This window comes from Salmo trutta, chromosome 18 (genome assembly GCF_901001165.1).
Source record: "Salmo trutta chromosome 18, fSalTru1.1, whole genome shotgun sequence".
NCBI classification, from domain to species: domain Eukaryota; kingdom Metazoa; phylum Chordata; class Actinopteri; order Salmoniformes; family Salmonidae; genus Salmo; species Salmo trutta.
This window is the reverse complement of record NC_042974.1, coordinates 48,017,635-48,042,416: the sequence shown is the minus strand read 5'-3', so window position 1 is coordinate 48,042,416 and position 24,782 is coordinate 48,017,635. Positions and strand designations below refer to the sequence as shown.

At 45.5% G+C, this 24,782-nt stretch overlaps 1 protein-coding gene across 9 annotated transcripts in view; it reads left to right on the top strand.

Annotated features, from left to right (window-relative positions):
* Positions 1-24,782, top strand: part of LOC115153405 (slit homolog 1 protein) — a 166,661-nt gene that overhangs the window by 112,495 nt on the left and 29,384 nt on the right. For 6 of the 9 annotated variants that reach the window (XR_003867690.1, XM_029698827.1, XM_029698823.1 and 3 more), the window contains exons 10-20: positions 7,354-7,425; positions 11,702-11,773; positions 11,867-11,938; positions 12,140-12,283; positions 13,218-13,381; positions 17,967-17,990; positions 21,287-21,431; positions 21,979-22,053; positions 22,151-22,294; positions 23,171-23,314; positions 23,404-23,570. Coding sequence is in view for 8 of the 9 variants with exons in the window: in XM_029698827.1 (XP_029554687.1) it covers positions 7,354-7,425; positions 11,702-11,773; positions 11,867-11,938; positions 12,140-12,283; positions 13,218-13,381; positions 17,967-17,990; positions 21,287-21,431; positions 21,979-22,053; positions 22,151-22,294; positions 23,171-23,314; positions 23,404-23,570 (1,223 nt within the window). In the remaining variant the exon portion in view is untranslated. The remainder of the gene's footprint in view (positions 1-7,353; positions 7,426-11,701; positions 11,774-11,866; positions 11,939-12,139; positions 12,284-13,217; positions 13,382-17,966; positions 17,991-21,286; positions 21,432-21,978; positions 22,054-22,150; positions 22,295-23,170; positions 23,315-23,403; positions 23,571-24,782) is intronic. The other 3 variants (XM_029698828.1, XM_029698826.1, XM_029698824.1) reach the window with 1 other exon arrangement.

Here is a 24,782-nt window from a genome sequence, read left to right as displayed (position 1 = left end):
TGTTAGGACTGTGGGTCTGTAGTTAGTTAGTCTGTTCCTGGTAGACCTGTTAGGACTGTGGGTCTGTAGTTAGTTAGTTAGTCTGTTCCTGGTAGACCTGTTAGGACTGTGGGTCTGTAGTTAGTTAGTTAGTCTGTTCCTGGTAGACCTGTTAGCACTGTGGGTCTGTAGTTAGTTAGTTAGTCTGTTCCTGGTAGGCCTGTTAGGACTGTGGGTCTGTAGTTAGTTAGTTAGTCTGTTCCTGGTAGACCTGTTAGGACTGTGGGTCTGTAGTTAGTTAGTTAGTCTGTTCCTGGTAGGCCTGTTAGGACTGTGGGTCTGTAGTTAGTTAGTTAGTCTGTTCCTGGTAGACCTGTTAGGACTGTGGGTCTGTAGTTAGTTAGTTAGTCTGTTCCTGGTAGACCTGTTAGGACTGTGGGTCTGTAGTTAGTTAGTTAGTTAGTCTGTTCCTGGTAGACCTGTTAGGACTGTGGGTCTGTAGTTAGTTAGTCTGTTCCTGGTATACCTGTTAGGAATGTGGGTCTGTAGTTAGTTAGTATGTTCCTGGTATACCTGTTAGGACTGTGGGTCTGTAGTTAGTTAGTCTGTTCCTGGTAGACCTGTTAGGACTGTGGGTCTGTAGTTAGTTAGTTAGTCTGTTCCTGGTAGACCTGTTAGGACTGTGGGTCTGTAGTTAGTTAGTTAGTCTGTTCCTGGTAGACCTGTTAGGACTGTGGGTCTGTAGTTAGTTAGTTAGTCTGTTCCTGGTAGGCCTGTTAGGACTGTGGGTCTGTAGTTAGTTAGTTAGTCTGTTCCTGGTAGACCTGTTAGGACTGTGGGTCTCAGCCCCTGAGAGGTTAGTGTACTGTGTATCTGTGTTAGACGGACTCAGTCTTTTTATTTATCTCACTAGGGGGTCTGACTGTTGGCAACTGTAAAGATACAGCCAATTTCTTTCCAAAAACCGACCATGCCGTAACATTCTCAGTACTTCACATAGAACAGGGCTCTACATTTTACTGCAGATGTAAATCACACATACGGTTTATTTTAAACTTGTAAATTATTGCCGTCTTCTCAAGGACCTCACATAATGAGAGGTTTTGGTAAAAATGTTATGCTTTTAACACTGATAGTAATGCAGTTGTTTGTGAAAATGTCTCGGTTGTTTCCTGGTGACTACAACATGAGTCTTTCTGTCTCATAGAGCATGTGTCCTTAGAGGAGACTCCATTGTGTGTATGTCACCCTGTCTCTCTCAGCCCACATGAAAACCCATAGCCTAATGAATAGAATTACAACTATTGATTATATTATACACACAGAGACAGACACCTGATGAATGGGTCGACGACAGGCATTGATTCTCCATGTCAAGGCTACTTATAGAGATTGTTTATCTTTGCTTGGTTGACTGGAAAAGGAGGGATGGAGCGAAAGGGAGGGAGGGAGGGATAGAGAGGGATGGAGGGATAGAGAGGGATGGATAGAGAGAGAGAGAGAGGGGGAGGGATAGAGGGATAGAGAGGCAGGGATAGAGAGGGAACGATGGATGAAGGACTCAGGCTTGGGCTGGAGGACAGAGGAATCAATATGTGTGTGTGTGTGTTTGTTTGTGTGTGTGTGTGTGTGTGTGTGTGTGTTTGTGTGTGTGTGTGTGTGTGTGTGTGTGTGTGTGTGTGTGTGTGTGTGTGTGTGTGTGTGTGTGTGTGTGTGTGTGTGTGTGTGTGTGTGTGTGTGTGTGTGTGTGTGTGTGTGTCCTGACCCTGATTGATTCCTCTGTGCCTACTTTAATCTCATGTTTGTCACCTGTGGTCTTTTTTCATGTTGGAAACAGTCCTTGGATGTACTGATTTGAGAAGGGGGGTGGAGAGATGAATGGTGTCTGGAAGGCTTTTGTCCCACACTAACATACTCAGACACACGCTCAGACACACACTCAGACACACTCCTATGTGATAAAACCCATTCACACACTTAATGCACTTCTCAAACTTCTTCGGACACAATCTCAAACTCACACACACTCAGCTTGTTCTCCAGACAGTGTTTTCTACAGTACCCTGGGATCTCCTGCTCCAGACATGATGATAGATGGAACTAAAGCCACTTGGCAAAACACCCTGACTCACTGTGGGGACATGAGACCACAATGCTGTGACACACACACACACACACACACACACACACACACACACACACACACACACACACACACACACACACACACACACAGAGAGAGAACATGACTACCGCAGGAATCTGTGGTCTGGAATCACAGCTATCCTAAGAATGTCAATTATACAGCTCTATCTGTCCATAAATGAAGGCCCATAGCTTTGAACCAGAACATTCTTCAATTAAATATATGGAAACTTGAAACTGTGTTATTGAGGGAAGTCATTGAGTACGCAAAAACTCAACATGTACCATTTACTTCCCATTAATGGACACACACACACACACACACACACACACACACACACACACACACACACACACACACACACACACACCATAGTGGGTGGCGTGTGTGTGTGTAAATCTACTCTGGTCAGCAGGCAGTAACAGAATCCTACAGCATTAAAAGTATGTGGGATTTACCCTGTTCAGTCCAATCACACTTTGAGTCAGACTCTACAGTCGAAAGCTGTCTACTCTGCTTATCTAGCCAGGTTTAAAATCATATTTTATCAAACTAGACGCCCTATTACAGCATGCAGCTGGACTTGTGAACAGGAGTGGCTTTGTTATTCGAAATGTTCTTGAAATTATGCGCATGTGGCTCTTTTACTATTTTAAATATGTGGCTCTGAAACACTGATAATATCCCTGGAAGTGTTTTGAAATAAGGCTGAAACTGATAATATCCTCGGAAGTGTTTTGAAATAAGGCTGAAACTGATAATATCCCTGGAAGTGTTTTGAAATAAGGCTGAAACTGATAATATCCCTGGAAGTGTTTTGAAATAAGGCTGAAACTGATAATATTCCTGGAAGGTGTGTTTGAAATAAGGCTGAAACTGATAATATCCCTGGAAGTGTTTTGAAATAAGGCTGAAACTGATAATATCCTTGGAAGTGTTTTGAAATAAGGCTGAAACTGATAATATCCCTGGAAGTGTTTTGAACTAAGGCTGAAACTGATAATATCCCTGGAAGTGTTTTGAAATAAGGCTGAAACTGATAATATCCTTGGAAGTGTTTTGAAATAAGGCTGAAACTGATAATATCCCTGGAAGTGTTTTGAAATAAGGCTGAAACTGATAATATCCCTGGAAGTGTTTTGAAATAAGGCTGAAACTGATAATATCCCTGGAAGTGTTTTGAAATAAGGCTGAAACTGATAATATCCCTGGAAGTGTTTTGAAATAAGGCTGAAACTGATAATATCCCTGGAAGTGTTTTGAAATAAGGCTGAAACTGATAATTATCCCTGAAGTGTTTTGAAATAAGGCTGAAACTGATAATATCCTTGGAAGTGTTTGAAATAAGGCTGAAACTGATAATATCCTTGGAAGTGTTTTGAAATAAGGCTGAAACTGATAATATCATTGGAAGTGTTTTGAAATAAGGCTTAACACTGTGGTACTGGCAGAAACTTAAACAGGAAGTACCTGTTGTAAGGACTGTTCAGTATTTATCTGACCAATCGGAATCTATGCTTCAAGATTGTTTTGATCACGCTGACCGGGATAGAGTATTTTATTTCAGAGCACTTCTCATCCATTTTTACCTCTCTGGCTGATAAACATGCCAACTCAAGCAACTCAGAGTCAAAAACTGAACTACCCCATGGTACTCTCAGACCTCCTCTTGAAAAGAAATCAAGCCTGAGATAACGACTAGACAAACTGTCTCGTTAGCTGATTGGCTGCTATTTAGGCAATTGAGAAATAGATGCACTGTCTCGGTCAAACAATCAAATTACTTCCTTAGCGCAATGACAGACTCAGTTAGTGATCCCTTTGAAAGAAATGGTGGTCATGCTGGTCTTGTCCAGTCAGTTGACTGTTCTTCCCACATACAGCCTCCAGTTGCCTGGATGGATGATCAGTCAACTTCACGTGACTTGGGAAATGGTAGTCAGGGTTTATCTTTTTGGCAACTCACAGAAACAGAATTTCTTGCTGCCTTAATAGGTATTGACATCAAGAAGTCATTAGGGACCGACAATTTGGACTTGTCTTTGCTTAAGTATACAGTGCCCCTCATGTCAAAATAAAGGTTCAATAAAAATGTCTGGGTTGCCTCTGAGAATAGTATTGACGTATACACTGACTCGTTGACTGAGTTCATCAGGAAGTGCATAGAGGATGTTGTTCCTACTGTGACGATTAGAACTTATCCAAACCAAAAACCCTGGACAGATGGCAGCATTCACTCAAAACTGATTTAACCACGTCAAGGTGACTGGGAACATGGACGAGTACAAACAGTCCAGCTATGCCCTCTGTAAGGCAATCAAACAGGCAAAACGTCAGTACAGAGACAAAGTGGAGTCGCAATTCAAAGGCTCAGACAAGAGACGTTTGTGGCAGGGTCTACAGACAATCACAGATTATAAAGGGAAAACCAGCCACGTCACAGACACCGATGCCTTGATCCCGGACAAGCTAAACACCTTCTTTGCCCGCTTCGAGGAAAACACGGTGCCACACTCACTTCTGTCATCATGTAGTGCTTTGAGAGGCTAGTTAAGGATCATATTACCTCCACCTTTCCCGACACCCTAGACCCACTTCAATTTGCTTACTGCCCCAACAGATCCACGGATGACGCAATCACCATTGCACTGAAAACCTATATAAGAATGCTGTTCATTGACTACAGCTCAACATCATAGTACCCTCCAAGCTCATCACTAAGCTCGGTGCCCTGGGTCTGAAACCCGCCCTGTGCAACTGGGTCCTAAACTTCCTTACGTGCCGACCCCAGGTGGTGAAGGTAGGAAACAACTCCTCCGCTACGCTGATCCTCAACACTGGGGCCCCACAAGATTGAGTGCCCAGCCCCCTATTGTACTTCCTGTTCACCCATGACTGTGTGGCCACGCATGTCTCCAACTCAATCAAGAAGTTTGCAGATGACACAACAGTGGTAGGACTGATTACCAACAATGACGAGACAGCCGACAGGGAGGAGGTGAGGGCCCTGGGGGAGTGGTGCCGGGAAATAACCTCTTACCCAACGTCAACAAAATGAAGGAGCTGATCGTGGACTTCAGGAGACAGCAGAGGGAGCACGCTCCCATCCACATCGACGGGGCCGTATTGAAGAGACTGAAAAGCTTCACGTTTCCCAGCGTACACATCACTGACAACCTGAATTGGTCCACCCACACAGACAGTATGGTGAAGTAGGCGCAACAGCGCCTCTTCAACCTCAGGAGGCTGAAGAAATTTGTCTTGGCCACTAAGACCCTCACTAACATCTACAGATGCACCATTGAGAGCATCCTGTCGGGCTGTATCACCGCCTGGCATGGCAACTGCACCGCCCGAAACAGCAGGGATCTTCAGAGGGTGGTGCATCACCAGGTGCACACTGCCTGTCCTCCAGGACATCTACATCACCTGGTGTCACAGGAAGGCCAAGAAGATCATCAAGGACCTCAGCCACCCGAGCCATGGCCTGTTCACCCCGCTACCATCTAGAAGGCAGAGTGCATCAAAGCTTGGACCGAGAGACTGAAAAATATTTTCTATCTCCAGTCAATCAAACTGTTAAATAGTCACCACTAGCCGGCCACCGCTTTGTACCCTGCCCTGAACTTTAATCAATGTTACTAGCCGGCTTCCGTATGTACATAGTCATTGAACACTGGTCACTTTAATAATGTTTACATACTGTTTTACCCACTTCACATGTGCATACTGTATTCTAGTCAAGGTTCATCCTATATAACTACTGCTGTACTGTAATGTCTGTACTGTAATGTCTATACACACCATCATATACATATCCACACTGATATTGCTCGTTCTAATATTTCTACATTTCCTAATTTATTAATTACATTTTTTGTATTTGCATGTATTGTTTTGTATTGTTAGGTATTACAACACTGTTGGAGCTAGGAACATAAACATTTCACTACACCTGCGATAACGTCTACAAAATATGTGTATGTGACCAATACATTTTGATTTGATTTGATTTACTGCTGGGCCTCATTCCTATCACTCCACCCATTTGGTCCCAAAACCCAAACCCCAACTTTCCCAGCCCTCTCTCTAGACCCATTCATATTTACCAGCTCTCGCCCTATCCCAGTCCAATCCCAGCCTCTGCCCTGGCCACAACCAGAGCCCCATACCCCGGCAAAGCCACAGCTCCAGATCCATGCTGCCCCAGCCTTGGCTGTTTATCTGTGGGTCAGTTGACAGCTTTTAAAACTGGGCTTAATGAGACTTAGATGGGTTAAAGGACTGGAACAGAGCAGGAGAGAGACAGCTGTCTGCATGCCCTGCCACACCACCACTCAACCACATGCACGCACACACACACACACACACACACACACACACACACACACACACACACACACACACACACACACACACACACACACACACACACACACACACACACACACACTGGCAGCCGTGTACACGCACACACACAACAGGGTTCAGAGCCCAGTCCTTACTAGCTTCAAGGCCTGCTTCTCCTTAACATCTGAGTCTGATTACAGTACATCTGTGACTCTCAGTTTCCACCGTTAGATAGTGTGTGTGTGTGTGAGTGAGAGAGTAAGAGACAGAGAGCAGTGCCACACACACTTTTGTGATCTGTGATGTCTGGAGTCTCCAGCATGTTCCTCTCTCCTCCATGTCTCTCCCTGTTCCTCTCTCCTCCATGTCTCTCCCTGTTCCTCTCTCCTCCATGTCTCTCCCTGTTCCTCTCTCCTCCATGTCTCTCCCTGGTCCTCTCTCCTCCATGTCTCTCCCTGTTCCTCTCTCCTCCATGTCTCTCCCTGTTCCTCTCTCCTCCATGTCTCTCCCTGGTCCTCTCTCTTCCAGACCTGTTTATTTTTTCAGAGGAGATGTTATGACTCACACACAGGACAGGAAGAGATCTTTATTAATGAACCAGGGGAGGGGAAAGACACACGTAGATGCACGTGCACGCACACAGAGACACCCATACACACAGACACGGACACGCAGATGCATGTGCACGCACAGAGACACACACACACACACATACACATAGCAGGGATTAAGGTAGTTGGCAACAGCTGACCAATTACCATGTGTCGGCAGTGATGTATGACTACTCTGTTTGTTTCTATAGTGGACTCTGTTGTTGGTTTATGACCTGATGGTATCTATATCTCTCTTTTCCCCATCTTTTCTCCTTTCCTCTCTAGTCGTCTGGAGCAGAATGGGATCAAGTCAGTTCCTCCCGGAACCTTCTCTCCCTACAAGAAGCTGCGTAGGATGTAAGTATATACGCTGCTCTATAGGGCTGAAGTACACTAAGTACACTTCCTCTAAGGTTGAAGTACACTAAGTACACTTCCTATAGGGCTGAAGTACACTAAGCACACTTCCTCTAGGGCTGAAGTTCACTAAGTACAATTCCTCTAGGGCTGAAGTTCACTAAGTACACTTCCTCTAGGGCTGAAGTACACTAAGTACACTTCCTCTAGGGCTGAAGTACACTAAGTACACTTCCTATAGGGCTGAAGTACACTAAGAACACTTCCTCTAGGGCTGAAGTTCACTAAGTACAATTCCTCTAGGGCTGAAGTTCACTAAGTACACTTCCTCTAGGGCTGAAGTACACTAAGTACACTTCCTCTAGGGCTGAAGTACACTAAGTACAATTCCTCTAGGGCTGAAGTTCACTAAGTACACTTCCTCTAGGGCTGAAGTACACTAAGTACACTTCCTCTAGGGCTGAAGTACACTAAGTACACTTCCTCTAGGGCTGAAGTACACTAAGTACACTTCCTCTAGGGCTGAAGTACACAAAATACACTTCTCAGTTTCATGTCACAACCCCAAACTACCATGTCCAGACTAAGAGCAGGAAGAGGTACAGGGTTGATGGCTGCAGAAGGCTACAGAACGCTACAAGCTGAAACCTCTCCACAGTAATAACACCTCTCATGTTTCAGTGCTACTCGCTGGTATTCTCAACCTGGTTAGAGTGTCTGTCTGACTGCGAAGGCGCACTGTAAACTGTGGCAGAGATGATTATGGATATGATGATTATATTATATGATATGGGGGAAATGAAAGAGTGCTGGAATGAAGACTGAGGGTTTGTTCCTCCTCTCCTCCTCTGTTTCTCTCCCCCTTTCTGCCCTACTTACGGGGGTGGTCCAGTAGTATTTCAGCCTCACCAACTACCCGCTAACCAGCCTACCCTTAAAATACATGGGCTACTGGTCACAACTAGCGAGTGCTGGAATGAAGACTGAGGTTTGATCCTCTCCTCTCTGCCCTACTTATGCCTGCTAGCCATTGGGTCAGACACGAGTTGTATGTGGCAGAGGCTTCTACTCATCACGGATGACAAAAAGAAAGCCAGTCACGTCGCAGACACTAACGCCGCCCTACCAGATGAGCTAAACATCTTTTTCTCACGCTTCGAGCATAACAACTGAGCTGCCGAGGAGAGCACCTGAGGACAACGAGGGATACATGCCTACGGTCTCCACGGAGGACGCATGCAAGTTATTCAAGCGTGTTAACCCTTGCAGGGCTGCCGGTCCAGCTGCCGGCATCCCTAGCCGCGCCCTCAGAGCATGTGCAGACCAGCAAGCTGTTGTGTTTTGACATTTTCTCTTTAGCTCAGGGTGTTATCCCCACCAGCTTCAAGATGTCCACTATCATCCCCGTGCCCAAGAAAGGGAAAGTAACTGTACTGAATGATTACCAACCGTAGTACTCACTTCTGTCACTTCCGTCATCATGAAGTGCCTCGAGAGGCTAGTCAAAGACTACACCACCTCCTCGTAAGCTGACACACTCGACCCTCTCCAATTCCCCTACCGCCCATTGCAATCGCCATTACACTGCACACTGCCCACTGCCCTCACCCACCTGGACAAATGGAATGTTCATTATCTACAGCTCGGACTTCAATACCGTAGTGCCCTCTAAGCTCACCACAAAGCTCTGGCCCTGGGACTGAACTCCTCCTTATGCAGGCAGTCCCCAGGTGGTGAAGGTAGGCAAAATGATCTCCTCCACACTGATCGTCAACACGGGGGACCCCACAAGGGTGTGTACTTAGTCCCCTCCTGTTCTCCCTGTATACCCTCGACTGCGTGGCCTCACAGTTCCAACTCCATCATCAAGTTCGCAGAGGAGGCAGGCACTCTGACGGTGTGGTGCCAGGTAAACAACCTCTCCCTCAATGTCAGCAAAACAAAGGAGCTGATTGTGGTCTTCGGCGACTGTCGTGCCTATCCCCGAGGGCCCTCACAGTGTTCTACATGAGCACCATCAAGAGCATATGGTCGGGCTGCATCACCGCCTGATACTGCAACTCCCCCGCCGCAGACTGCAAGGCTCTGCAGAGGGTGGTACGCTCAGCCCGAACACACCATTGGGTGCACACTGCCTGTCCTCCAGGACACCTACAACACCAGGTGTCTCAGGAAGGCCAAGTGGATCAACAAGGACCTCAGCCACTCGAACCACGGCCTGTTCTACCTGCTTCAATCACTCAGACGCGGGCAGTAGAGGAGCAAAAAGTGTTATACTGGCCAATATTTCTACCCCCAGACCATCAGGCTGCTGAATATCCACTAGGCAGCTAACTGCCCCCCCCTGCCTTCCTACCCCTACCCCCCCCCCCCACCACCACCCCCCCACTTCAATCGCTCATACGCTCAGATATGATAGGAGAGTGAGTTAAGAGATTTTCTGCTACTCCTGCATTGTAGTGTTTGTTTTGACAATACAAGTATGTTGTCTCAATGTTAAAAGGAACCGCTCTGGATCTAGAATAAAGCCTGTAGCCTCTAATACAATAACAATAATAATAATAATAATAACACACTCTAATAAGACAGATTACTACAGATCCTTAAAAGATCCCTTTAGATATAAAATAGGTGACAGGTCAACCCACTGTGTAAACACACTAACAGACACGCTCTCACCTTGGCCCAGTTTGTATGACCCCATATATGAACTGTTGTTCCCCTGGCACATGACAGGAGTGTGTCTGAGATCAGATGCTGTAACCTTTATTTTCCATGAAACATCAGGCTTTTGCAAAAAGACAAATAGCTACTTATTTTACACTTAGTTTAACATTAGCCTCAAATGGGATAATTTCACATCTTAAAGACCACATGACGATTTCACTTTAATGATTTCCCTTTTTCACCGCGCACTCCATTAACACACACACACACACTCATACGCACACACACACACACACACACACACACACACACACACACACACTCATACGCACACACACATACACACTCATACGCACACACACACACACACTCATACGCACACACACACACACTCATACGCACACACACACATACACTCATACGCACACACACTCATACGCACGCACAAACACACTCATACGCACACATGCACTCATACGCACACACACACACTCATACGCATACGCACACACACACACACTCATACGCATACACACACACTCACACTCATACGCACACACACACACTCATACGCACACACACACACTCATACGCACACACACACACACTCATACGCACACACACACACACACACACACACACACACACACACACACACACACACACACACACACACACACACACACACACACACACACACACACACACACACACAGAGTGGTTAGCTTGTGGCCAGTGGTCTGTGGATTCTGTGAACAGGCATTTACAGAGACAGCCTGTTCCATATGGACCCCAGCCCTGCACCCCATTAATACACCACATTCATCACACTATTCTGGATTTTCATTGGCTGGCAGTGTCGTCAACCTACCTCTGCTCAAATATCATTGGCTGCTTTAGGAAGTTCTTGATTGGAAACTTCAATAATACGTTATGGTACAGTAAGGACTTGGTTGAGTTCTTGGGGTCAGAGGTTACAGCTACTGTATGACAGTTGGGCAAGGCTAAAGACAAACCTCCAACATTGAATGTCTCTTTAACCCCCCTCCTCGCTCTCTCTCTCTTTTTCTCTCTCTTTTTCTGTCTCTTTTTTTCTGTCTCTCTCTTTCTCTCTCTCTCTCTCTCGTTCTCTCTCTCTCTCTCTCTCGTTCTCTCTCTCTCTCGTTCTCTCTCTCGTTCTCTCTCTCGTTCTCTCTCTCGCTCTCGTTCTCTCTCTCGCGTTCTCTCTCTCTCTCGTTCTCTCTCTCTCTCTCGTTCTCTCTCTCTCTCGTTCTCTCTCTCTCTCTCTCTCTCGTTTCTCTCTCTCTCTCTCGTTCTCTCTCTCTCATGTTCTCTCTCTCTCTCTCGTTCTCTCTCTCTCTCGTTCTCTCTCTCTCTCTTGTTCTGTCTCTCTCTCTCGTTCTCTCTCTCTCTTGTTCTCTCTCTCATTCTCTCTCTCTCTTGTTCTCTCTCTCTCGTTCTCTCTCTCTCGTTCTCTCTCTCTCTTGTTCTCTCTCTCATGTTCTCTCTCTCTCTCTCTCGTTCTCTCTCTCTCTCTTGTTCTCTCTCTCATGTTCTCTCTCTCTCTCTCTCGTTCTCTCTCTTTCTCTCTCTCTCTCACTCTCGCCAGAGATCTCAGTAATAACCAAATATCAGAAATAGCTCCTGATGCCTTCCAGGGCCTGAGATCCCTCAACTCACTGTGAGTCACTCTGCTTTTACATAAATACAATTTCTTATTGTTTGGGTGATTGATTGATTGTTAATTAATATATCAATTGGTTGATATTAACAGAGTCCTATATGGGAATAAGATCACGGAGCTGCCCAAAGGAGTGTTCGACGGACTATATGCCCTGCAACTACTGTAAGTACACAAAACAATAGTAATACTAGTTAGTCTCTGATGACACTCATCTTATATTGATGCTTTCCACATCTCCCTTATCTCGTTTCCACTTTCTTTCCCTCCCTTCTTCCCTCCGTCCATCCCCACCCTCTCTCTCTCGCTCTCTCACTTTCTCTATTTCTCTCTCTCTCTGTCTCTCTTTCTACCTCCCTCTCCCAGGTTGTTGAATGCCAATAAGATCCACTGTGTTCGGGCCAATGCCTTCACAGACCTGCAGAATCTCTCCCTACTGTCTCTGTATGACAACAAGATACAGACTGTGGCCAAGGGCACCTTCGCATCCCTCAGAGCTATACAGACGCTGTGAGTTACACACACACACACACACACACACACACACACACACACACACACACACACACACACACACACACACACACACACACGGGCGCTTACACATACGTGCGCATGCACGCACACACACATACAAAAACACACACACAAGAGCTGTGTAAAAACACACACATACACACTCACACACACACACACCCTCAGGAAATTAAAAATCAAGCCAATACACCCTCCAACCAAGCGAGTGCAGCCTTACCAAACACTGTTATGAATACTGACTGCAAATTGCAGTAGGTTTTTGACTGATTGTCTTGGTCAGTTTATGTTTAGCAAGAACAATTGTGTTATGTGGTGTAACACGTACAAACAGGTATATGCAGGCACACAAACTCAGACACACACAAACACACCTGTCAAGTTGATTGATAATGTTGTCCCTTGGCTCATCTGACAACAGTTCTCACCCAGAGACCCATCGGCGACAGGGTAGACGGTGTTCATACACACGCACGCACGCACGCACACACACACACACACACACACACACACGCACACACATGCACACACACGCACACACATACACACGCATGCACACAATACACGCACACACACACGCACGCACACACACACACACACACACACACACACTGGGGGGGGGCTGTTCCAGTCTATAACTACCCTCTTGTTTAACCTGAATTCGGTGAAAAGAACCTTGTCCCTGCACTGTGTTCTGACCACTCAAATGAACCACATACCCCAGGCCTCGATTGCCACCTCATAGATCCTATGCCACACACAATTGCTCAGACGGTCATATTTTAACTGTCACACAGCGAGGGACATCAGAAGTAACACTTTTGAGAATTGAATGTCTGAACTCTGTATATAGTTTTTAATGTTTACAAAAATGTAATTGAGATGTAATTCCCTCCCTCACTATTTCCAGTCACCTGGCCCAGAACCCGTTTATCTGTGACTGTAACCTGAAGTGGCTGGCAGACTACCTGCGCTCCAACCCAATAGAGACCAGCGGTGCCCGCTGTGCCAGCCCCAGACGTTTGGCCAACAAACGCATCGGGCAGATCAAGAGCAAGAAGTTCCGCTGCTCTGGTAGGAGGACTGGCATCTGTCTGCACCTCTATCTGGAAGGCTGTTCTCTCTCTCTCTATCTGGAAGGCTGTTCTCTCTCTCTCTATCTGGAAGGCTGTTCTCTCTCTCTCTATCTGGAAGGCTGTTCTCTCTCTCTATCTGGAAGGCTGTTCTCTCTCTCTCTATCTGGAAGGCCGTTCTCTCGCTCTCTATCTGGAAGGCTGTTCTCTCTCTCTCTATCTGGAAGGCTGTTCTCTCTCTCTCTCTATCTGGAAGGCTGTTCTCTCTCTCTCTATCTGGAAGGCTGTTCTCTCTCTCTCTATCTGGAAGGCTGTTCTCTCTCTCTATCTGGAAGGCTGTTCTCTCTCTCTCTATCTGGATGGCTGTTCTCTCTCTCTCTATCTGGATGGCTGTTCTCTCTCTCTCTATCTGGAAGGCTGTTCTCTCTCTCTCTATCTGGAAGGTTGTTCTCTCTCTTTCTATCTGGATGGCTGTTCTCTATCTGGAAGGCTGTTCTCTCTCTATCTGGAAGGTTGTTCTCTCTCTCTCTCTATCTGGAAGGCTGTTCTCTATCTGGAAGGCTATTCTCTATCTATCTGGAAGGCTGTTCTCTCTCTATCTGGAAGGCTGTTCTCTCTCTCTCTATCTGGAAGGCTGCTCTCTCTCTCTCTATCTGGAAGGCTGTTCTCTCTCTATCTGGAAGGCTGTTCTCTATCTGGAAGGCTGTTCTCTCTCTCTATCTGGAAGGATCTTATCTCTCTATCTGGAAGGCTGTTCTCTCTCTATCTGGAAGGCTGTTCTCTCTCTCTATCTGGAAGGCTGTTCTCTCTCTATCTGGAAGGCTGTTCTCTCTCTATCTGGAAGGTTGTTCTCTCTCTCTCTCTATCTGGAAGGCTGTTCTCTATCTGGAAGGCTATTCTCTATCTATCTGGAAGGCTGTTCTCTCTCTATCTGGAAGGCTGCTCTCTCTCTCTCTATCTGGAAGGCTGTTCTCTCTCTCTATCTGGAAGGCTGCTCTCTCTCTATCTGGAAGGCTGTTCTCTCTCTATCTGGAAGGCTGTTCTTTCTCTCTATCTGGAAGGCTGTTCTCTCTCTCTATCTGGAAGGCTGTTCTCTCTCTCTCTCTATGGATGGCTGTTCTCTCTCTCTATCTGAAGACTGTTCTCTCTATCTGGAAGGCTGTTCTCTCTCTATCTGGAAGGCTGTTCTCTCTACATCTCTCTCTCTGTCTCTGTATCTATCTGGAAGGCTGTTTTCTCTTCATCTCTCTCTCTGTCTGCACCTTTATCTGGAAGGCTGTTCTCTGTCTCTCTCTCCATCTCTCTCTCTGTCTGCACCTCTATCTGGAAGGCTGTTCTCTCTCTCTCCATCTCTCTCTGACTGCACCTCTATCTGGAAGGCTGTTCTCTCTCTCTCTATCTATCTGGAAGGCTGTTCTCTCTATACCTATCTGGAAGGCTGTTCTCTCGCTGTCTCTCTCTCTCTGTATCTATCTGGAAGGCTGTTCTCTCTCTGTCTCTCTCTCTCTGTATCTATCGCTAAGGCTGTTCTCTATCTATCTCTAAGGCTGTTCTCTGTCTCTCTCTCTATCTACAGTATATCTAAGGCTGTTCTTTGTCTCTCTCCAGTTCTCTCTCTCTCTGTATCTATCTGGAAGGCTGTTCTCCATCTCTCTCTCTCTCAATTCAATGTAAGGGCTTTATTGGCATGGTAAACATATGGTAACATTGCCAAGGCAAGTGAAGTAGATAATAAAGTTAAATAAACAATACAAATAAACAGTAAACATTACACTCATAAAAGTTCCTAAATAATAAAGACATTTCAAATGTCATATTATGTGCAAATAGTTAAAGTACAAAAGGGAAAATAAATAAACATAAATATGGGTTACTTTTACAATGGTGTTTGTTCTTCACTGGTTGCCCTTTTCCTGTGGCAACAGGTCACAAAACTTGATGCTGTGATGTCACACTGTGGTATTTCACCCAGTAGATATGGGAGTTTATCAAAATTGGGTTTGTTTTTGAATTCTTAGTGGATCTGTGTAATCTGTGGGAAATATATGTCTCTAATATGGTCATACATTTGGCAGGAGGTTAGGAAGTGCAGCTCAGTTTCCACCTCATTTTGTGGGCAGTGCGCACATAGCCTGTCTTCTCTTGAGAGCAGGTCTGCCTAAAGCGGCCTTTCTTAATAGCAAGGCTATGCTCACTGAGTCTGTACATAGTCAAAGCTTTCCTTAAGTTTTGGTCAGTCACAGTGGTCAGGTATTCTGCCACTGTGTACTCTCTGTTTAGGGCCAAATAGCATTCTAGTTTGCTCAGTTTTTTTGTTAATTCTTTCCAATGTGTCATGTGTATTTTTGTTTTCTCATGATTTGGTTGGGTTTAATTGTGTTGCTGTCCTGGGGCTCTGTGGGGTGTGTTTGTGTTTGTGAACAGAGCCCCAGGACCAGCTTGCTTAGGGGACTCTTCTCCAGGTTCATCTCTCTGTAGGTGATGGCTTTGTTATGGAAGGTTTGGGAATCTCTTCCTTTTATGTGGTTGTAGAATTTAACGGCTCTTTTCTGAATTTTGATAATTAGTGGGTATCGGTCTAATTCTGCTCTGCATGCATTATTTGGTGTTTTACATTGTACATGGAGGATATTTTTGAAGAATTCTGCATGCAGAGTCTCAAATACAAATTCCATCTAGACACCGTTGCCCTAGAGCCCACAAAAAAAACTATACATACCTCAGCCTAAACATCAGCGCCACAGGTATCTTCCACAAAGCTGTGAACGATATGAGAGACAAGGCAAGAAGGGCATTCAATGCCATTTAAAGGAACATAACATTTGACATACCAATTAGGATCTGGCTTAAAATACTTGAATCAGTTATAGAACCCATTGCCTTTTATGGTTGTGAGGTCTGGGGTCTGCTCACCACCCAATAATTCACAAAATGGGACAAGTCTTACTGAGATGTACTGTCAGGGCCCAGGTCTGACAGAATCTGTGCAGAAGATCTAAGTGCTGCTGTAGGCCCTCCTTGGTTGGGGACAGAAGCACCAGATCATCAGATCTCTCTCTCTCTCTCTCTCTCTCTCTCTCTCTCTCTCTCTCTCTCTCTCTCTCTCTCTCTCTCTCGCTCTCTCTATCTCTTAAGGCTGCTCTCTGTCTCTCTCTCCAGTTCTCACTCTCTCTCTGTCTATCTCTAATGCTGTTATCTGTCTCTCTCCAGCTCTCTGTCTCTGTGTATCTATCTGGAAGGCTGTTTTCTGTGTCTCTATTTCTCCATCTCTCTATTTCTCTCTCTCGCTCTCTGTTTTGGGACTGACCTCGGTCTCTACATCTACCTCTGTGACCATTCATTTTTCTCTTCCCTTTACTTCTCTTGCTGCTCCCCCTCTCTCCTAGCCTCGTTCTCCTCCATCTCTCTCTCTCTGTCTCACTCCTTGTTCTCCACTCTGTGCGATCACTCTCTCTTAAATACTCTCAATCTCCCTCTCTCTGCTCTGCCAGCTCGACTCAGACCAATCAATATCCCTCCAGACAGCCTGGAGGCATACTCTCTTTCCTTTTCATTCTTCCTCTCTATTTACAGCATAGGATAGTACTGTACTTTATCCCTTGCCAAGGGTTTTCATGTAGTCCCTCCCTCCCCCCAACCTCTAGCAGGTTTTATAGCACATTAACACATAGTGAATCTGGTTTCACTGTTCACCACAGAGAGCTGACATCACTGTATAAGGCTGGCGCTGTGGGTAGGGTTTCTGCCCATGTTCAATTCCTCTAGCATTGTGCCCACTATCTCTCTGTCTGTGGCAACTTCAAATACCACTGCCCCTTCTCTGCCCCTACCTCACCCTCTTCATTCTCCTTCTTCCCCAGTTCTATCTACCTCCTGGCCCTTTTCCTCTGCCTGCTAGGCATTGTGGGTTTTAGGCTGTGCCTACCTCTTTACTTTCCTGCACTCCCACCCCCTTAGGCCCCTTTACTATACTCATTCCCCTTCTCCCTGGCCCCCAGGCCCCCTCCCTTCTCCTGCCATTTTCCCAATCCCACTCCCCTGGCCCTCGCTGTCTCTGGCAACCATAGGATACAGTATAGTGTTTCTGTCTGGCTGTGTGTCTCCATGCCAGTGTACTGTGTTAGAGCAGGGGGCTCGGCAGCCTGGCACTCCTCTCTCCAAACTCTACTCTCGCCCACGCTGGTTTACAATCTAACATGACCGTCTGCCTAGCCATGGTGAATAAACATGGACTGAGGATTCCACTTCGTTGATGTGTATTTCACTCTCTCTATACACTTTCTCTTTCTTTCTTCTGTCTTTCTCCCTCTCTCTTTCTCTCTGATTACCCCTCTCCCTCATCCTTCTCTTCCTCTCCTCATTCTCTGATACAATATCTTGATCTTTTATCTTTTCATAGCTTCTCCATAGCATTGTCATATTTACCATAGTCATAGTTGCCAGTGCCATTTATGAAGATAGTCATATATAGTCATACATGACTATCTGTATCACATCTAGTCATATATATATGTGAGTATATATGACTCTGTTTGACCATATCTGTGTTGACTGACATCACTGCTTCTCTCTTGTTTCCATCACAGCCAAGGAACAATACTTCATCCCTGGTGAGTGGGTTGTGTTTACGCTTTCATACTCTTTCTAGCTAGCTTTTCACCTCTCCACAGCTCCACCCCTCCACTCTTCTTGTATTCTTCCTCTTCTTTAACCTCTATTCTTCTAACTGGAATGGGTTAACTCCGGAGGTTTGGGTTTTACCGTAAGTTGTGTGTTTCCTTCTCTGGCCCTATGCCTCACCTCTGTTTGTATAACTCAGACTAACTGTGATAAAGACTGAAGGAAGGTCTTATTTGCTTTGGCACAAGCACATTCACTGACAAATGTACGTGTGTGTGTGTGTGTGTGTGTGTGTGTGTGTGTGTGTGTGTGTGTGTGTGTGTGTGTGTGTGTGTGTGTGTGTGTGTGTGTGTGTGTGTGTGTGCACTCGCACGGTAGACAGAAAGGGAGAGAGAGAGAGTCTGTGTGATAGAAAGATAGAGGGTCCTCTTTAGCGGTAGAAAATAAAGCCCACCAGAGGACCCAGATTCCAATCAGCGGATGTTTTCGGAGTCCTTAACAGAGCATTTCCAAGAAAATAACTTCACAATTAGAGTGTCTGTGTGTGTGTCAGAAAGATAAAGGGCTATCATTGGCAGGCGAATCGAAAGGAAATTCATTGGGATGATCAAATGAAAGCCTGATTAATGCAAAATAATAATGACAAACACTCACAAAAACATTGGAATTCCATGTTATATTCTGGGAATAATTGGACTGTAGAATATACTCTCTAGGACATTATGAAACGTAATCACAGTGAAACTCCAGTCTATTAAAATGCAGTTTCTCCCTACCTCTGTCTGTCTCTCTCTGTCTCTCTCTCTCCCTCTCTCTCTACCTCTCTCTGTCTCTCTGTCTGTCTCTCTCTGTCTGTCTCTCTCTGTCTCTCTCTCTCTCTCTCTCCCTCTCTCTCTACCTCTCTCTCTGTCTGTCTGTCTGTCTCTCTCTCTCTCTCTCTCTCTCTCTCTCTCTCTCTCTCTCTCTCCCTCCCTCCCCCTCTGTCTCTGTCTCTCTCTCTCTCTCTCTCTCTCTCTCCCTCCCTCCCCCTCTATCTCTCTCTCTGTCACTCCTCTTGTCTCAATGAAAGTTAAGTTACTCTGCTGGATCAAAGAACGTCCGGAAACTTTCCTTGTTTCCTGGGTAGCAGGAAATGGCATTTCCTTCCGTTCTTCCACTTCGCTCTGTAATGAGCATCATTAGTCTTCAGTCATCGCGCGCGTGTGTGACGTCCCGTCCACAGCCCATTGTAATGAGCGTCATTAGTCTTCAGTCATCATCAATACAAGGCTTCCTGTCTGTCTGAGCAGTTTGTCTCAGAGTCCAAAAGAGACCAATAAGGCTGTCTGCATTGTAGAAGCAGAACAAATGGAACAACATGTCTCAGTCACACCTGCTCCAACTCAGACAGCCTCAGGAGATGTGGAGAGGAAGATAGTTGACTTTACGAAGTGGATATGCATGGATGCGCGTCACAATGGTCAAATATAAACACAACTGGAGACACCCGTCATTTCTGGTTATTGTTGACATGGCAGCTGTACCGTAGCTAGCAAAATAGTGGAGAAGTGATTGCTAACTAACTGTAAACCGTTTTAGCTGGCAAGTTAAGCATCTTGGCTAGCTATGAGGTGAAACAATTCACTTATTTTATCACTAATTAGCCATCGCAAATCTCTTTGCTAGCAAGCGTGACGGCATCTTCAAAACGGCAAGGTGGCTCCAGCTATGTTGAATTTTTGACGTTCTATGACGTCTCCACTTACAAGCGTATTGAGGTGCATCCTCTGTCTGTGGCTCTGGGTGCTCCACTCTTTACAGTGGCACGATGACATCATCTCTAAACTTCACTTAGGGGTTGGGCTGAGCGTGCGAGCGCTACAGAACACAGGACACAAAACACTAACTAACAAAAGAACACTGAGCCATCCTCTCTGAGTGAGACACACACACACACACACAGACACACAGACACACACACACACACACACATTGAGTGGCTGCTAGTGCCTCTCCATTATTGAGTAGTTGTGATGTAAGTGGCTCCAGGCTCTGGTACGTACACCTCTATTCATAGACAGAGGGGAGAGGGAGAGAGGGAGAGGGAGAGGAGAGAGGGAGAGAGGGGAGAGGGAGAGAGGGAGAGGGAGAGAGGGAGAGAGGGAAGAAAAGAGGAAGTAGAAGTGCACACCCCTCTGACGTCGTCCCTGAATTCCTCTATCCCTGTCTGCTTCGCTCTCTTCATCCCTCTGTCCGTCCCTCCGCCTCTCCCACATACTCTCTCCGTTGCCTTCACCTCTCATATTCATCACACTCATCTTCCCTCCTTCCCCACCTGTCTTCATTCCCTTCCCTCTCTCCCTAGCCATCTCTGACATCATCCCTCTCTCATCCCACTCTCACTCTCTTTCTCCATCTCTCTCCCTCTCTTTTAAACACTTCACTTCCTCCCTGGCCTGTACTCTAGGGTCCTCTCTGCTAGACTGCCCAAATCCTCTCTGACATCTCATCCCTCTCTCCCGCCTCTCCCCACCTCTCTCCATCTCCTTCTCTCCATCTCCCCTAATATCTCCATCTCCCTCTGGTCTGCATTTTAAGGACCTGCTGTTCTTTTCACACCATTGCTCCCACTAGGTCACATCTCTAAAATAGTACTCATCTCTTCCTTCCGTTTCCCCCGCTCTCTCCCTCTTGGCCTATCTCTCTCTCTCTCCATCACTCTTTCACTCCTCTTTCCTCTCTGCTCTCTCCCTCCCACTACCCATCTCTCATCTGGTAGCACATGCCAACCTTTAGGGTCGTGGTAGGCCCGGCGAGAGCTGATCTTTAAAGGCTCGCACATATTGCACCGAATGTGGATCTAGTGTTCATCTGCAGATCGTCTAGCGCCCTGTGTTTTCGGGACCACCGGCTGTAGACGTCTACTGCTGACATTTTCACCTGTTTCTACATGTAAAATTGGTGCGCACTCGGATTGCAAATTACAGCCGACTCTCTGTTCAGAAGTTCTAAGTTCTCGGCCAGCAAACGCTATCGGTGTGTCTTAGCCCTCAGGTGTTTAGGTTCATCGTCCTAGATGTGGCCCTATAGAGGGATTTTCTAAGGCCAGAATAGGCGTAGGCCAGTGTGTCACAGAGAGTTGTAAGGACGTCTCAATGTGTTGTGTGTGTGTGAGCTTTTTATACCAGTTGGACGTGTGTATTTTGGGTTTAAGGTACAAGTTTGGTAAAAGGTGGTTTTGTGCAGGTGTTTTTTGTCTGTCAGGTACAGAGTTTTTTTTCAAGTTGTGTGTGTTATGTGTCTTCAGGCACCGAGGACGTCCGTCTGAATAATGAGTGTAACAGTGATCCAGTCTGTCCTCCTAAATGTCGCTGTGAGTCCAACGTGGTGGACTGCTCCAACCTACGTCTCAATAAGATACCAGAACACATCCCTTCCTCTACCACTGAACTGTAAGAACACACACACACACACACACACACACACACACACACACACACACAACACACACACACACACACACACACACACACACACACACACACACACACACACACACACACACACATACACACACACACATACACACACACACACACACACACACACATACACACACACACACACACACACACACACACACACACACACACACACACATACACACACACACACACACACACATACACACACATACACACACACACACACACACACACACACACACACACACACACACACATACACATACATACACACACACACACACACACACACACACACACACACACACACACACACACACACACACACACACACACACACACACACACACACACACATGCCTCCCTGACACTTAACTGGACCACATCTGGACCACATTAATCACACATTTATGTCAATGGTTTATCTCTGCAAATGTTTGTAACCTCTTCAGGATTCGTCGCTGTGTTTCTGTTTCTTTCTAACCATGTTCTGTTTTCTCCTCTCTCTTCCCAGTCGTCTGAACAACAATGATATCAGTACACTGGAGGCTGTAGGAGTCTTCAAGACCCTCTCTCAGCTCAAAAAGATGTAACTTGTAGTTTATGTTATGCTATGGTAACTTATTTACTTAATCAAAGAAGTTCACTAAACTTATTTTTAATCGCTTTATTTGATTTATTCCCAGTAACCTTAGCAACAATAAGATCACAGAGATCGAAGATGGGGTGTTCGAGGGGGCGGGGTCAGTCAATGAGCTCCACCTCACCGCCAATCAGCTGGACTCTGTCCGCAGTGGAATGTTCAAGGGACTGGAGGGACTACGCATGCTGTGAGTCACACACACACACACACACACACACACACACACACACACACACACACACACACACACAGTGACACAAACAGATGCAAACATGAGCACATGCATGCACACACACTCATGCATACATCAAATCAAATACATTTTTATTTGTCACATACGCTGAATACAACAGGTGTAGAACTTACCAGGAAATACTTACTTACAAGCCCTTAACCAACAATGCTGTTTTAAGAAAATAGAGTTAAGAAAATACTTAGTAAATAAACTAAAGTAAAAACATTTATCAAAGAAAGTAACACAACAAAATAACAATGACGAGGCTATATACAGGGGGTACCGGTACCGAGTCAATGTTTGTCGAGGTAATTTGTACATGTAGGTATGGGGAAAGTGACTGTATGGGGAAAGTGATTAATAAACTGTGAGTAGCAGCAGTGGGGGGAGGGTCAATGCAAATAGTCTGGGTAGCCATTTGATTAATTGTTCAGGAGTCTTATGGCTTGGGGTTAGAAGCTGTTAAGGAGAATTTTGGACCTAGACTTGGCGCTCCGGTACAGCATGCCGTGCGGTAGCAGAAAGAACAGTCTATGACTTGGGTGACTGAAGTCTTTGACAATTTTTGGGGCCTTCCTCTGACACCGCCTGGTATAGAGGTCCTGGATGAGAACATACATGCCCAGACACTTCATTCTCTCTTGCCAGACTCGTGGGACTCCACACAGAAACTATCCATGTACTAACACACGCAATAAATGACCAAACTTATCCACATCCTCAAATCTTTATCCTAATGTTTGATATTTATGTATATCACCATATTTCAATACACTTGATATCTATTCACATTGGTATATGACAATTAAGCTGTTGTCTCTATTCCAGAATGTTGAGGAACAACAAGATCAGCTGTATCCATAACAACAGCTTCACTGGCCTGTACAACGTTCGACTGCTGTCTCTCTATGACAACCAGCTAACTACCATCACCCCTGGAGCCTTCGACACCCTGCAAACACTGTCTACACTGTAAGACACACATACACACACGGCGCATTAAAGCAGAATTGGTGTAATTACTAAGTCTGGTACTGATACTCTCTCGCTCTCTCCATCAGTAACCTCCTTGCTAACTCCTTCAACTGTGACTGTCGTCTGGCCTGGCTTGGTGATTGGCTGAGAAGCAGGAAGATCGTCACGGGCAACCCTCGATGCCAGCGTCCCGCCTTCCTCAAGGAGATCCCACTACAGGACGTGGCAGTGCCTGACTTCCGCTGTGAAGAGGGTGAGTTACGGTCAACACACACACACTCCAGCACACAAGTTTATTTTTATTTTTGACATGTACAGTCCCTTTAAGATAAAGGTAATTACCTATTGATGTTCCCCATTGTGTGGGAGGTAAATTAACTAGCCGGGACTGGACTGATAAAACATTCTGCACCAATACCTCACTCCTCTTTCTTTCAAAGTCAAAAAGTGGTTGAATGGGACTCTAGGTAATCGACTGTCTTTGTAAAAGTATTTTGTTCTTTTGTGTACCAACTGATTTCACACTCAGCAGTACCTAGGCTTCTGATCGATGCACCTGACAAACACACAAACACATACACACTCAGCAGTACCTAGGCTTCTGATCGATGCTGGCTGAGTGGTGGTATTGAGCTGTTGGCTGTATTGACCAGTGAATCTTCTTGCTGCTGAGAATGAATGCTAGCTCTGTCTGTCTCACCAGCTTTCCTCTGTTCTCAATTCAATTCAAGGGGCTTTATTGGCATGGGAAACATATGTTAACATTGCCAAAGCAAATGAGGTAGATAATATACAAAAGTGAAATAAACAATAAAAATGAACAGTTAACATTACACTCACAGAAGTTCCAAAAGAATAAAGACATTTCAAATGTCATATTATGTATATATACAGTGTTGTAACGATGTACAAATGGTTAAAGTACAAAAGTGAAAATAAATAAGCATAAATATGGGTTATATTTACAATGGTGTTTGTTCTTCACTGGTTGACCTTTTCTTGTGGCAACAGGTCACACATCTTGCTGCTGTGATGGCACACTGTGGTATTTCACCCAGTAGATATGGGAGTTTATCAAAATCGGGTTTGTTTTTTTGAATTCTGTGTAATCTGAGGGAAATATGTGTCTTTAATATGGTCATACATTTGGCAGGAGGTTAGGAAGTCCAGCTCAGTTTCCACCTCATTTTGTGGGCAGTGTGCACATAGCCTGTCTTCTCTTGAGAGGCAGGTCTGACTACGGCGGCCTTTCTCAATAGCAAGGCTATGCTCACTGAGTCTGAACATAGTCAAAGCTTTCCTTAAGTTTGGGTCAGTCACAGTGGTCAGGTATTCTGCCACTGTGTACTCTCTGTTTAGGGCCAAATAGCATTTTAGTTTGCTCTGTTTTTTTGTTAATTCTTTCCAATGTGTCAAGTAATTATCTTTCTGTTTTCTCATGATTTGGTTGGGTCTAATTGTGTTG